The sequence below is a fragment of the Gymnodraco acuticeps genome, unplaced genomic scaffold (genome assembly GCF_902827175.1).
Source record: "Gymnodraco acuticeps unplaced genomic scaffold, fGymAcu1.1, whole genome shotgun sequence".
Taxonomy (NCBI): Eukaryota; Metazoa; Chordata; class Actinopteri; order Perciformes; family Bathydraconidae; genus Gymnodraco; species Gymnodraco acuticeps.
The window spans coordinates 149,059-161,815 of record NW_022989839.1 but is presented as its reverse complement, the minus strand read 5'-3'; the positions used below and the strand labels follow the sequence as shown (position 1 = coordinate 161,815).

The 12,757-nt window shown below is 43.1% G+C and overlaps 1 protein-coding gene across 1 annotated transcript; it reads left to right on the top strand.

The window, feature by feature from the left end:
- Window positions 1–1,566: 1,566 nt before the first annotated feature.
- Window positions 1,567–11,468, top strand: LOC117559189 (P2Y purinoceptor 14). The gene is made up of 4 exons (XM_034235884.1): window positions 1,567–1,961; window positions 7,012–7,265; window positions 9,096–9,425; window positions 10,066–11,468. The coding sequence occupies exons 1-4, from the start codon at window positions 1,842–1,844 to the stop codon at window positions 10,442–10,444; spliced, it is 1,083 nt and encodes a 360-aa protein (XP_034091775.1). The 5' UTR covers window positions 1,567–1,841; the 3' UTR covers window positions 10,445–11,468.
- Window positions 11,469–12,757: the final 1,289 nt, after the last annotated feature.

Sequence of the window (12,757 nt, the reverse complement as noted above, 5' to 3'; positions counted from 1 at the left end):
GAATCCAAGTCATTTGGTGCATTAAAAACATCTTAAAACGTGTTTTATGAGACGTTGAAAGGCATTATTGTAGGTTTTCAGTCTCTCTAGCAGTCTAGTATTTGTGTAGTAGGCTATCTCTTAATGAAATCAAAACAACATTAATACCAACAACACTTATTCTAAAAGTGGAGCAGGAACGACTTACAAAATGTCTCGGGTGCTAAATAAATTTAAATTAAGTCTTCAAAATTCATTTTTAAACAATCAAAAATAAAATATAGAATGTTCTGTTATATCTTTACTGCCATCTGGTGGTCACTGTGTGTATCGCATGATCAATTTAAACACGTGTGTAATTACACACAGTGACCACCAGGGGGCAGAACAATCAAACATGGCGTACAAAACAGCACAGAAACTTTCAAAAATAAAACTATAATGCAAATAAATTAATAAAAACGAATTATTATGTTCTTATTAAAAAATTAATAAGAACATGTGCACACTGCTCCAACTTTTAAAAAAATCAATAGAAATAAATAAAACTATTTTTATAAATTGAACAGAACATGTGAATCTTTCCTGCATCTACTTTGCATGGGGAAACAGCTGCGTGTGGTGTGTGTGTGTGTGTGTGTGTGTGTGTGTGTGTGTGTGTGTGTGTGTGTGTGTGTGTGTGTGTGTGTGTGTGTGTGTGTGTGTGTGTGTCCTGGCCATAGCAGGAAGTCAGAAGTTGTTCTCATTAGAGACTCTCACAGCGACAGGTGAGTGCTGCAGGTAATTCTGCTCTGTGTACTTGTATGACAGTAATACATTTAACCTTTATTATACTGTATAAAACTGTATAAATGTTATTTACATGTATAATCACAAACATAGGAGTTGTTCTGGATGGAACATGTGTATATGTGTGTGTGTGTGTGTGTGTGTGTGTGTGTGTGTGTGTGTGTGTGTGTGTGTTTTGAGTCTGTCTATCTGCTGTGGTTACACACATGTGGAAGTGTACAGATATTTTACTGAAGTATTTATACAGCAATGGAAATATACGACAAAATACTCAGAATAATACAATAAAATAAGTATTGTTATGGAAAGGGGGATGAGAGGTAGCTTGTGTACAAATGTGCACATTATTTGGAGGGTTGTGCAGAACTGGCAATACTTAAATGAAATAAATACTTGTTTGCATAGTGTGCTTAAAAGGGTTAAGTACCTAACTCAAGTACAGTCCTAAAAGTACCTCTTCACTCTGGGTCTTTACGTGATAGTGTATAATAAGAACATTTAAAAGGAGATGTCTTGAATACAATTGTTAAATAAACAATATAAATATAAACCTCAATATAAAAATAAATAAAAAATATATATAATAAAATAAAGTAATAAAATAAAAAGTTAAGAATAATTGTATTACATGCTAAAAGGGAATTGTCACTAATAAAACCTATAAAATAAATAAAACAATACAAAAATAAAGACTTAAAGACCACTTAAAAGGAGGTGTCATTAATAAAACTGATAACCTATAAAATAATACAAAAAACAATAAACACTAATTACCATTTAAAAGAGAGTGTTGCTAATACAACTGTTAAAAACACAAGTGAAATATAAACCTATAAATTAAATAAAACAATTCAAAGACTAAAAGAGCAACTTAAAGGAAGTGTTGCTATTAAAAAGCAAACCTCTTCACTCTGGGTCTTCACGTGACCTGACGGAGGGTTTAATAGCATCTGCGTGCACTGAGGTTTCTATACTTCCCTTATCAGCTCTCACCAGTTCCTGCATGCAGACATGGTATTTGAATAACTTCTCAGCACACGTTGTGTCTGTGTTCCCCTCTGTGATCCAGAAACATGAGCGACCAGGTGAGTCCGTCCTTCAACCAGAGCTCAGGGAACGAGTCGACTGCCTGCGACCAGGTGGACACGTCGGCACGCCTCTTCTTCCTGCTGGGACACAGCCTGGTGTTCCTGGTGAGTCCCTTTCCAAGTCTGATTTGTATTGTTATTATAAGACAGTAATATTAAATCAATCAATCAATGTTTATTTATAACCCAATATCACAAATGTTACATTTGTCTCAGTGGACTTCACAGTGTGTGCAGAATATCAGTATGACAATGTTGTCATGATTCTTTTGTATGTCTGGTAGTGGGTGTTTTGCTGTTCTCCTTGTCATGTTTTCCTCCTTGTGTATTGTCTGGTCCTTCTCCCTGTGTTTTCCTGTCTGTCGTTAGTATACCTTGTGTGTCTAATTGTCTGATTGTGTTCACCTGTTTCCCTTGTGTGTCTCCTGTGCTCACCAGCACCAGCCCCGCCCCTGATTGTTTTCACCTGTGTCTTGTTGTCATGTGTTTAAATTCCCCTGTCTCCCAGTGTTCACTGTCAGTTCGGCTTGTCTCTTGCTATGGTCAGGTCTATGCTCCTTGTGCTCTTGAAAAGTTTTGGTTCCTCACTTTTTCACAGTGTGTTCAGAATATCAGTATGACAATACGACACCCTCTGTCCTCAGACCCTCTGTCCTTAGACCCTCTGTCCTCAGACCCTCTGTCCTTAGACCCTCTGTCCTCAGACCCTCTGTCCTTAGACCCTCTGTCCTTAGACCCTCACATCGTACAAGGAAACACTTCCAGAGAAAACCCACAGTTTAAAGGGAGCATGGGAGAAACCTCAGGGAGAGCAACAGAGGAGGGATCCCTCTCCCAGGACGGACAGACGTGCAATAGATGCCGTGTGTAAATTGAAAAGATAATACATTTGCAACATAGGTAGTCCAAATGTTTGGAAATGCATGTGTGTATAATAGGAAGATGAATCCACGAGGATATCCATCCAGGACCTATGATCCAGGACCACAGCCACGACTCAAGATCCAGGGCTCGCGATGCAGGACACAGGACCGCAGGATCATCCATGACTCCGGATCTCGGCATATATAGACACCAAAAAGAAAGAGATTTGGGGAAGCTGGGTTAATCGGAACATGTAGATGGAGTATCAGTAGTAAAAGTACACAAGTATTATTATCTTCAATGTTGGGAGGAGTACTCAGATCCTTTATTAAAGTTCAAATACAATGGTCTTAAAATACTACACATAAAAGTGCTGATTTCCAAATTGTACTGAAGTAAAAGTAGAAAAGTATTAGTGTGAAAATGTACTTTAAAGTACAAGTAAAAGTACTATGACCTATTTCAGAATAATATTGAGTATTATCAGCTTAATGTACTTCAAGTATCACAAGTAAAAATACTTGATATGCAGATTTTTATAAATAAAATGTATGTTGTTTTTATGATTATTTATTTGTATTATTATTATTATTTTTATGAATAAATATATATTGTTGCATACGTTTTATTAATACTTTTATTATTATTATTATTATTATTTTTATTCATAACATGCATTATTATTAGACGAGAGGGTCGCCTCCCTACGCCCGCGGGTTATGGGGGGGAAAACTCTGACTGTTGTGTGTGCTTATGCACCCAACAGCAGTTCGGAGTATACGGCCTTCTTGGAGACCCTGGAAAGAGTCCTGTATGGGGCTCCTGAAGGGGACTCTTTAATTTTGCTGGGAGACTTCAACGCACATGTGGGCAATGATGGAGACACTTGGAGGGGCGTGATTGGGAGGAACGGCCCCCCTGATCTGAACTGGAGTGGTGGTTTGTTACTGGACTTCTGTGCTAGTCATGGATTGGCCATAACAAACACCATGTTCGAACATAAGGATGCTCATAAGTGTACGTGGTACCAGAGCACCCTAGGCAGAAGGTCCATGATCGATTTCGTTATCGTATCATCGGACCTGAGGCCGTATGTTTTGGACACTCGGGTAAAGAGAGGGGCGGAGTTGTCAACTGATCACCATCTGGTGGTGAGTTGGGTCGAGTGGCGGGGGAAGCCTCTGGATAGACCTGGTAAGCCCAAACGTGTAGTTCGGGTGAACTGGGAACGTCTGGAGGAGGCCCAAGTTCAGGAGGCCTTCAACTCACACCTCCGGCGGAGCTTTTCGGGCATTCCTGTGGAGGTTGGGGACATTGAACCAGAGTGGTCGGTGTTCAAAGCCTCTATTGCCGAAGCCGCGGCGGGGAGCTGTGGTCTCAAGGTCCTAGGTGCCTCAAGGGGCGGTAACCCTCGAACCTCCTGGTGGACACCGGTGGTCAGGGAAGCCGTCCGACTGAAGAAGGAGGCCTTCAGGGATTTGTTATCCCGGGGGACTCCCGAGGCAGTTGCAAGGTACCGACAGGCCCGAAGGGCAGCAGCCTCATCCGTGGCCGAGGCAAAGCAGCGGGTGTGGGAGAAGTTCAGAGAAGACATGGAAAAGGACTTTCGGGATACCTGGGCGCCTCCCTAGGGAGATGTTCCAGGCACGTCCAGCTGGGAAGAGACCAAGGGGTAGACCTAGGACCAGGTGGAGGGATTATATCTCTTCGCTGGCCTGGGAGCGCCTTGGGACCCCCCAGTCAGAGCTGGTTGATGTGGGAAAAGAACGTTTGGGGCTCTCTGCTGGAACTGCTACCCCGCGACCCGACCACGGATAAGCGGGAGAAGATGGATGGAACATGCATTATTGTTTTGTTTAGATATATAAATATATTTATTCTTTTAATTCGTCCCAACAAGGGAAATTGCTTTGTTATTATTATTACTATTTATTTACTTTTTGTTTATTTATTTTCCTTTTTATATGTCGTGCATATTATTTTTGCGTTTTTTTAATATCGAGATTTTTATAAATGTCATTGAGTTTAGTGAAATCTCGTGTTCTGTGAAATGCTGTTTTCTCTTCTTCAGAATGTGGATAATTTTTCTGAAATGTCATATGTCGTTGGGTTTTGCGAAATGTCGTTGGGTTTTGAGAAATGTCGTTGGGTTTCGAAAATGTCGTTGGGTTTTGAGAAATATTGTTGGGTTTCGAGAAAAGCTTGTTGGGTTTTGAGAAATGTCGTTGGGTTTTGCGAAACGTCGTTGGGTTTCGAAAATATCGTTGGGTTTTGCGAAATATCGTTGGGTTTCGAAAATGTCGTTGGGTTTTGAGAAATGTCGTTGGGTTTCGAAAATGTCGTTGGGTTTTGAGAAATGTCGTTGGGTTTCGAAAATGTCGTTGGGTTTCGAAAATATCGTTGGGTTTTGCGAAATATCGTTGGATTTCGAAAATGTCGTTGGGTTTTGAGAAATATTGTTGGGTTTCGAGAAATGTCGTTGGGTTTCGAAAATATCGTTGGGTTTTGCGAAATATCGTTGGGTTTCGAAAATGTCGTTGGGTTTCGAAAATATCGTTGGGTTTTGCGAAATGTCGTTGGATTTCGAAAATGTCGTTGGGTTTTGCGAAATGTTTTTGAGTTTGTGAAATGTGCAGTTTAGTTTTGTGGTTTTTGAATGTTGACATTTTGGGAAATCTCATGTTCTCTGAAATTTTCTCTTTCGCAAAATGTAATTTTCTCTTTTGTGAAAGTCAGGATATTGTGCACACATTAAGCGTTCCCTCTCCTGCAGGTGGGGTTGCTCCTGAACGGCTTCAAAGTCAGGATATTGTGCACACATCAAGCGTTCCCTCTCCTGCAGGTGGGGTTGCTCCTGAACGGCTTAAATGTCAGGATATTGTGCACACATCAAGCGTTCCCTCTCCTGCAGGTGGGGTTGCTCCTGAACGGCTTAAATGTCAGGATATTGTGCACACATCAGGCGTTCCCTCTCCTGCAGGTGGGGTTGCTCCTGAACGGCTTAAATGTCAGGATATTGTGCACACATCAAGCGTTCCCTCTCCTGCAGGTGGGGTCGCTCCTGAACGGCTTAAAAGTCAGGATATTGTGCACACATCAGGCGTTCCCTCTCCTGCAGGTGGGGTTGCTCCTGAACGGCTTAAAAGTCAGGATATTGTGCACACATCAGGCGTTCCCTCTCCTGCAGGTGGGGTTGCTCCTGAACGGCTTCAAAGTCAGGATATTGTGCACACATCAAGCGTTCCCTCTCCTGCAGGTGGGGTTGCTCCTGAACGGCTTAAAAGTCAGGATATTGTGCACACATCAGGCGTTCCCTCTCCTGCAGGTGGGGTTGCTCCTGAACGGCTTAAAAGTCAGGATATTGTGCACACATCAGGCGTTCCCTCTCCTGCAGGTGGGGTTGCTCCTGAACGGCTTAAAAGTCAGGATATTGTGCACACATCAGGCGTTCCCTCTCCTGCAGGTGGGGTTGCTCCTGAACGGCTTCAAAGTCAGGATATTGTGCACACATCAAGCGTTCCCTCTCCTGCAGGTGGGGTTGCTCCTGAACGGCTTAAAAGTCAGGATATTGTGCACACATCAGGCGTTCCCTCTCCTGCAGGTGGGGTTGCTCCTGAACGGCTTCAAAGTCAGGATATTGTGCACACATCAAGCGTTCCCTCTCCTGCAGGTGGGGTTGCTCCTGAACGGCTTAAATGTCAGGATATTGTGCACACATCAAGCGTTCCCTCTCCTGCAGGTGGGGTTGCTCCTGAACGGCTTAAATGTCAGGATATTGTGCACACATCAAGCGTTCCCTCTCCTGCAGGTGGGGTTGCTCCTGAACGGCTTCAAAGTCAGGATATTGTGCACACATCAAGCGTTCCCTCTCCTGCAGGTGGGGTTGCTCCTGAACGGCTTAAATGTCAGGATATTGTGCACACATTAAGCGTTTCCTCTCCTGCAGGTGGGGTTGCTCCTGAACGGCTTAAAAGTCAGGATATTGTGCACACATCAGGCGTTCCCTCTCCTGCAGGTGGGGTTGCTCCTGAACGGCTTAAATGTCAGGATATTGTGCACACATTAAGCGTTCCCTCTCCTGCAGGTGGGGTTGCTCCTGAACGGCTTAAAAGTCAGGATATTGTGCACACATCAGGCGTTCCCTCTCCTGCAGGTGGGGTTGCTCCTGAACGGCTTAAATGTCAGGATATTGTGCACACATCAAGCGTTCCCTCTCCTGCAGGTGGGGTTGCTCCTGAACGGCTTAAATGTCAGGATATTGTGCACACATTAAGCGTTTCCTCTCCTGCAGGTGGGGTTGCTCCTGAACGGCTTCACGCTGAAGGTGTATTTCTGCACGCAGCAGCAGTCCAGCAGCGTCACCGTCTACCTGAAGAACCTGGTGGCCGCAGACTTCCTGATCAGCCTCTGCCTGCCGCTCCGGATCCTGAACTACTCCAGCACCTCGGTCCACATCCACCTCGTCTACTGCAAGTTCGGGGCATCCGCCTTCTACCTCAACATGTACGCCAGCATCTTGTTCATGGGCTACATCGCAGCCAACAGGTAGGACTGAGCTTAGGGGGGTCACAATTATTTTAGTTCAGGTCCACATACAGACAAATATGATCTCAAGTGGACCAGTGAAATCACAGCATGATAACCAAAGATTCATACTAATAAAAGTCAGCAACTTGTTATTTCCCAGAATAAAGATGTTCCAGCACCTCTAAATCTCACTAATACCAGTTTTAAATGCCAGTGTGTTTCAGAATAAAAGTCTCACGGTGCGTTTGACGTACAGCTGAAGCACCTTAGTCATAACCAGGTGTTAAAGTAATGTAATAGTCTCATCAAAATAAAGAAGTGAACAGCCACGGTTGGATGAGCTCTTCATGATATTGAGGTCAGAATACCACAGAGGTTATTCTACCAGAACGACTACTCTACTTTAGTTTAGCTGCTTCCTGATTTTGTCACTAAAACACTTTTGTCGTCAAAACAGTTCACGTAACAGAGGTTGAAGAAGCACTCTAATCCTTCACAGTCTCCATTACAGACAGTTACTCAAGTATAAGTACAGTACTGAAGTATTATCTCAAATAGCCCAAACTCTCACTTCTGTCTGGTGTGAAAGAAGATACGATAAAACTGATCCGAGACACTGACAGATTAGACTATAAAAAGGTGGTCTCTACAGCTGCACTGCGCATGCTTTGTTCATTATAAGGATGTGGGAGATGTATTTTTAAAGCTTCACGATGTGGTTTTCTAAAGAAGACTATACATGCTACAGGAAGAAGATGCTTTGTTTAGCAGCCTGCAGTTTAAAGTCTGACCAGAGTTTCTCAGAGAAAGACAATTATAGAATCAAACACATAAATAAAAACAAGGATAATTGTGTGTTATTGGTGAGTAAATAACAGTGTGTTATTTAGAAAAGAATAACGAATTAGAAGGAAACAAATATTTTTAAAATACAGATTTCAGTATCCTGAGGCTCTGAGCCGTTTCTTTTCCTCACAGACGGCAACAAAAGTCCGAAATTATACGATTTAAAATAAAAGCAATAATTGTGGCTTGATATTGAGTAAGAACATGTTTTTATGAACCACACAGCTTCCGGTCTTCCACGACCCGACCGGACAAAAAGACGTGCTGCATGCACGAAACATACTACCAATAGAAATACATTGCTTTTAAAATCGTTTTGTGTGACACGAAAAAAAAGGGGAAAATCGTGTTGGTGAACACGAATCAATAGATTAAATATCGTGACTATAACAGAGACTGGGTTGTTTTATGTGAGAATGTTTTGGTTAAATTCACCTTGTGTCTCCAGGTATCTGAAGATCGTCCGTTCGTTAGGCAGTATTTACTGACGTGTTTTATGCCGAGAACTAAACGTTTAATCATCTTGTGTTAACCACAGACCTTATTTAAGGCTTCTAACCGAAGTGCTCAAATACTGACTCCTGTCATGGCTTTAGTGTATTTATATGTGTTGTGTACAAGAAAGAAGCAAAAATCCTTTAAGTTGACAAAACGGCTTTCTTTCTAACGAAAATGTACCCACGCAAAATACTTCATTTTCTAGTTTTAAGCTTTTATCCATAAAAGTGTATCTTTCAGTAACTTTTTGAGAGAATTAATCTGTCAAATGTTCAAAACTGCATTGTCTCCCTGCAACAGCCTTAAAAACACAAACTGCCAACAAAGAAACGCAATTCCTTGTGCTTCATATTCTACCAGTTGTAAAGTGTTGTATGTATTAAAGTGTATTTATAAGTGTCGTGGACAAGAAAGAAGCAAACATCCTTTAAGACTTGTTGCTGCACTCTACATTGTTGGTTTTATGTGAGGATGTGTTGGCAAAGATTCATCTTGTGTCTCCAGGTATCTGAAGATCGTCCACCCGTTAGGAACCCACATCCTTCAGACGGTGCGAGCCGCCCACATCATCTCCACGCTCACCTGGCTCTTCCTCCTGGCCACGGTGATCACCTACGCCACCCTCTCTCTCCTCAGCCAGGAACCCTCATCCCCCGTCCTTCTGAGCCTGAGCTGCGACGCCCTGCACAGCCAACTGCTCAGCACCGTCTACAAGGTCATCCACTCCTGCTCCGTGTTGGTCTTCCTGCTCGTCCTCGTCTCGCTGGTCTTCTTCTACCACAGCACCTCCCGCCGTTTGTCTGAGGCGCAGAAGAGACAGCCGGCGTCCTCCAGGTAGAGGTGGGAAGTAGTGGAGTACAAACAACCTCAGGATCCATGTATGTGTGATCCTCTCCAGAATGGAAGTAGTCATCACATACAGAGCATCAACTAGTTCCTGAACAGTGTCCTTCACATGCTGATATCCAAGAGAGGGAGTTACACAGTCACAAGATGGAGGAATATAAAGCAGTATTCAATGTTTACTTCAGATTAGCTCCACGTCAGAAATGAGCATGCTTGTATATGTCTCTCTCCATAGAGGCTGAATCATCATGTTAATCACATAGCTATCATATGCCTCAAACAGTCCTGATGCTCTTCTAGGTAATCACACATCCTGTCATGTTCACAGCTACAGTTGGGATACCTTTGTTAGCATGTTACTCTCATATTGTTGCCGTTGTTCACCATGGAAACATTCATTAGCTAACAATGACATTATTGTTCTATTAATATAAAGGGAGGTCAGGTACTCTTTAAAACAGCTGCTAGTTATGGGTACTTTTTACTGAAGTACATTTCAAAGCCTCTTTACTTTTACTTGAGTAAAGACGTTTTGTCAGTACTTCTACTTTCACCAGAGTATTTTTAAACACGAGTATGTACTTCTACTTGAGTAAAGGATGTGTACTTTTGCCATCTCTGCCTCCAGCTCCAAGAAGCTGGCTAAGTCTCGAAGAAACATGCTGGTTCTGGTGAGCGTGTTCTGCGTCTGCTTCGTCCCGTACCACCTCGTGCGTCTTCCCTACGCCTTCCTGAGGAAGCGCTGCTCCTGGAGCCAGACCTTCTTCTACCTGAAGGAGGTGACCGTCCTGCTGTCGGTGCTCAACGTCTGCTTGGATCCGCTCATCTACTTCATCTTCTGCAAGGCCTTCAGGGCGCAGCTGAACCTGAAGAGGGCGTTCACCCTCACTCAGGCCCCGACCAGAGGAGAAAACACAGATAGGAGGAGCAGCGACGGGAGGACGAGCATCAGATTCAACAGGAAGACGTCGCTCACAACCAGCACCAGGCAGAACAGCGTGCTGTAGCTTACACACACTAACACTCAGTGGTGGTTCTAGATCGATTTCACTGGTGGGGGTCATTTTTATTTAATGAGATGGGCACACTCAATGCGGGACAAAAGACACAGGCAGTGTTATTGACTCAAATGACTCCAGGAGACTTATTGTTAAAGTATAAGACAAATACTTTATTTTCAAAAAAGCCAAAAACAAGGATCAACGCTCTTGAAAAATACAAAAGAAGGAAGCTATCAAAAAGTATCAACACAAATTCACTCAGTGTGAGGATTTAAACTAACTATCAGAAAAATATAAGAGATAAGGTTTTCAAAAGTATCAACAGAAAGTCACTCAGAATGAGGAACAAAACCTACAACAAACCAGGAACAGGAAACAAGAGGATAAACGCTGGTACGCTGGCGACTGACAAGACAAGGGGACAAGGAGAATTTAAACATGAGGTAAATGGGAACAGGTGGAACCAATCCGGGGCTGGCGAGGGCAGACACACGAGGTCAGGGAGTCAAGGGACATTTTTGACGAGACACAACAGTTATGCCAAGCGCACAAAAAGTAAATACCATTATTGGTGTTTCTTTTAATAACATAAATAGTTTCAGTGGTTAAAATGTTATTTACACAGACTAACAAACAGATTTCACTTGGGGGGGGGGGGCAGTTATTTAATGAGAGGGGCACAATCAATGCGGGACAAAAGAGACAAAGACAATGTTCATAAGTGTTAGTTTTTGTATAAAGTCATAGCGCACAGAAACATAACATACCACGAGAAAATGCATTTCCCGCTGAAAATGCGTGTGAATGCCGAAAGCTGCGCGAATGCTGAAAATGTTAATAGCTGAATGGTGACTGTAGCTGCTTTTAGCTTCAAAGCCAGTAAGTGTCTTGCTGAACTTAGTGGGAAGATGCAGAAAAGCATATCAAATTGTTGAAGCTCAAACTGTTCTGGCTGAGTAGGAAAAATAGCGATGAAGCTTAATATTTAAAAGAAAAGTTTAAAGAGGGGCAAAATCAATGCGGGTCAAAAGAGACAACGACAATGTTCAAAATGTTTATTCTTAACCGTTGTCATTCTAGCATAAGCACTTTCGGCGCTCTCGCTAACTCCCCTATCTTGTCAGGTGGAGCCGAGGACCCGACCAGCACCTGCCAGACGACATTTCAATTAATACGGTTTAATCCTTTAATAAATACCATCTCAATAATTAGTATAAATTACATAAAATGTGCAAATATGCCATACCAAACGGTACTGTGCAATCACGCTAATAAAGTGCAAAACTGTTCACTAAAGTGCTGAGTTACCAGGCCCGAAGCCGTCAGTCCACAGTGACGAAGTTACCTTCGCCACAGGGTGCCACAGGGTGCCACAGGGTGCCACAGGGTGCCACAGGGTGCCACAGGGTGCCACAGGGTGCCACAGGGGTGTCAAAGCTCTTTGTTACGGACACACTGGCCACCGTTCCCCCCCCATAGAACCGCCTATGCTAAAACTAAAAAACAATCACATTACAACTGCAAAATATGTGCTGAGTCGGTATATCGTCATATGGCAGTCGAAGCGACTTGTCAACGGGACATTTCTGTAGAACAGATGTCGGACTTCAGGCTTTAATCCGTCTTGTGGTCGGATGTTTCAGGTGTTCGTAAGTAAGTGTTTCAGTTGTTCGTAAGTAAGTGTTTCAGGTGTTCGTAAGTGTTTCAGGTGTTCGTAAGTGTTTCAGGTGTTCGTAAGTGTTTCAGGTGTTCGTAAGTAAGTGTTTCAGGTGTTCGTAAGTAAGTGTTTCAGGTGTTCGTAAGTGTTTCAGGTGTTCGTAAGTAAGTGTTTCAGGTGTTCGTAAGTAAGTGTTTCAGGTGTTCGTAAGTAAGTGTTTCGTGCACTCCTGTTGTCATATTTAGTGGCAGCTGATTTTGTTATAGAAAGGTCCATCCATTCATCTTGTAGGAGTTCAAGTTATAGAAAGTTATTCGTTCAAGAAAGTCAGGTGATGGTATCTCAGTAAACTAAGCATGAACATACCGAAGCATTTAACAGCTAAGATCCTTTCTCAGGACAGGAAAACATTTAAAGAAGTACTTGTCTAGACCCTCTGTCCTTAGACCCTCTGTCCTCAGACCCTCTGTCCTCAGACCCTCTGTCCTCAGACCCTCTGTCCTCAGACCCTCTGTCCTCAGACCCTCTGTCCTCAGACCCTCTGTCCTCAGACCCTCTGTCCTCAGACCCTCTGTCCTTAGACCCTCTGTCCTCAGACCCTCTGTCCTTAGACCCTATGTTCTTAGACCCTCTGTCCTCAGACCCTCTGTCCTCAGACCCTC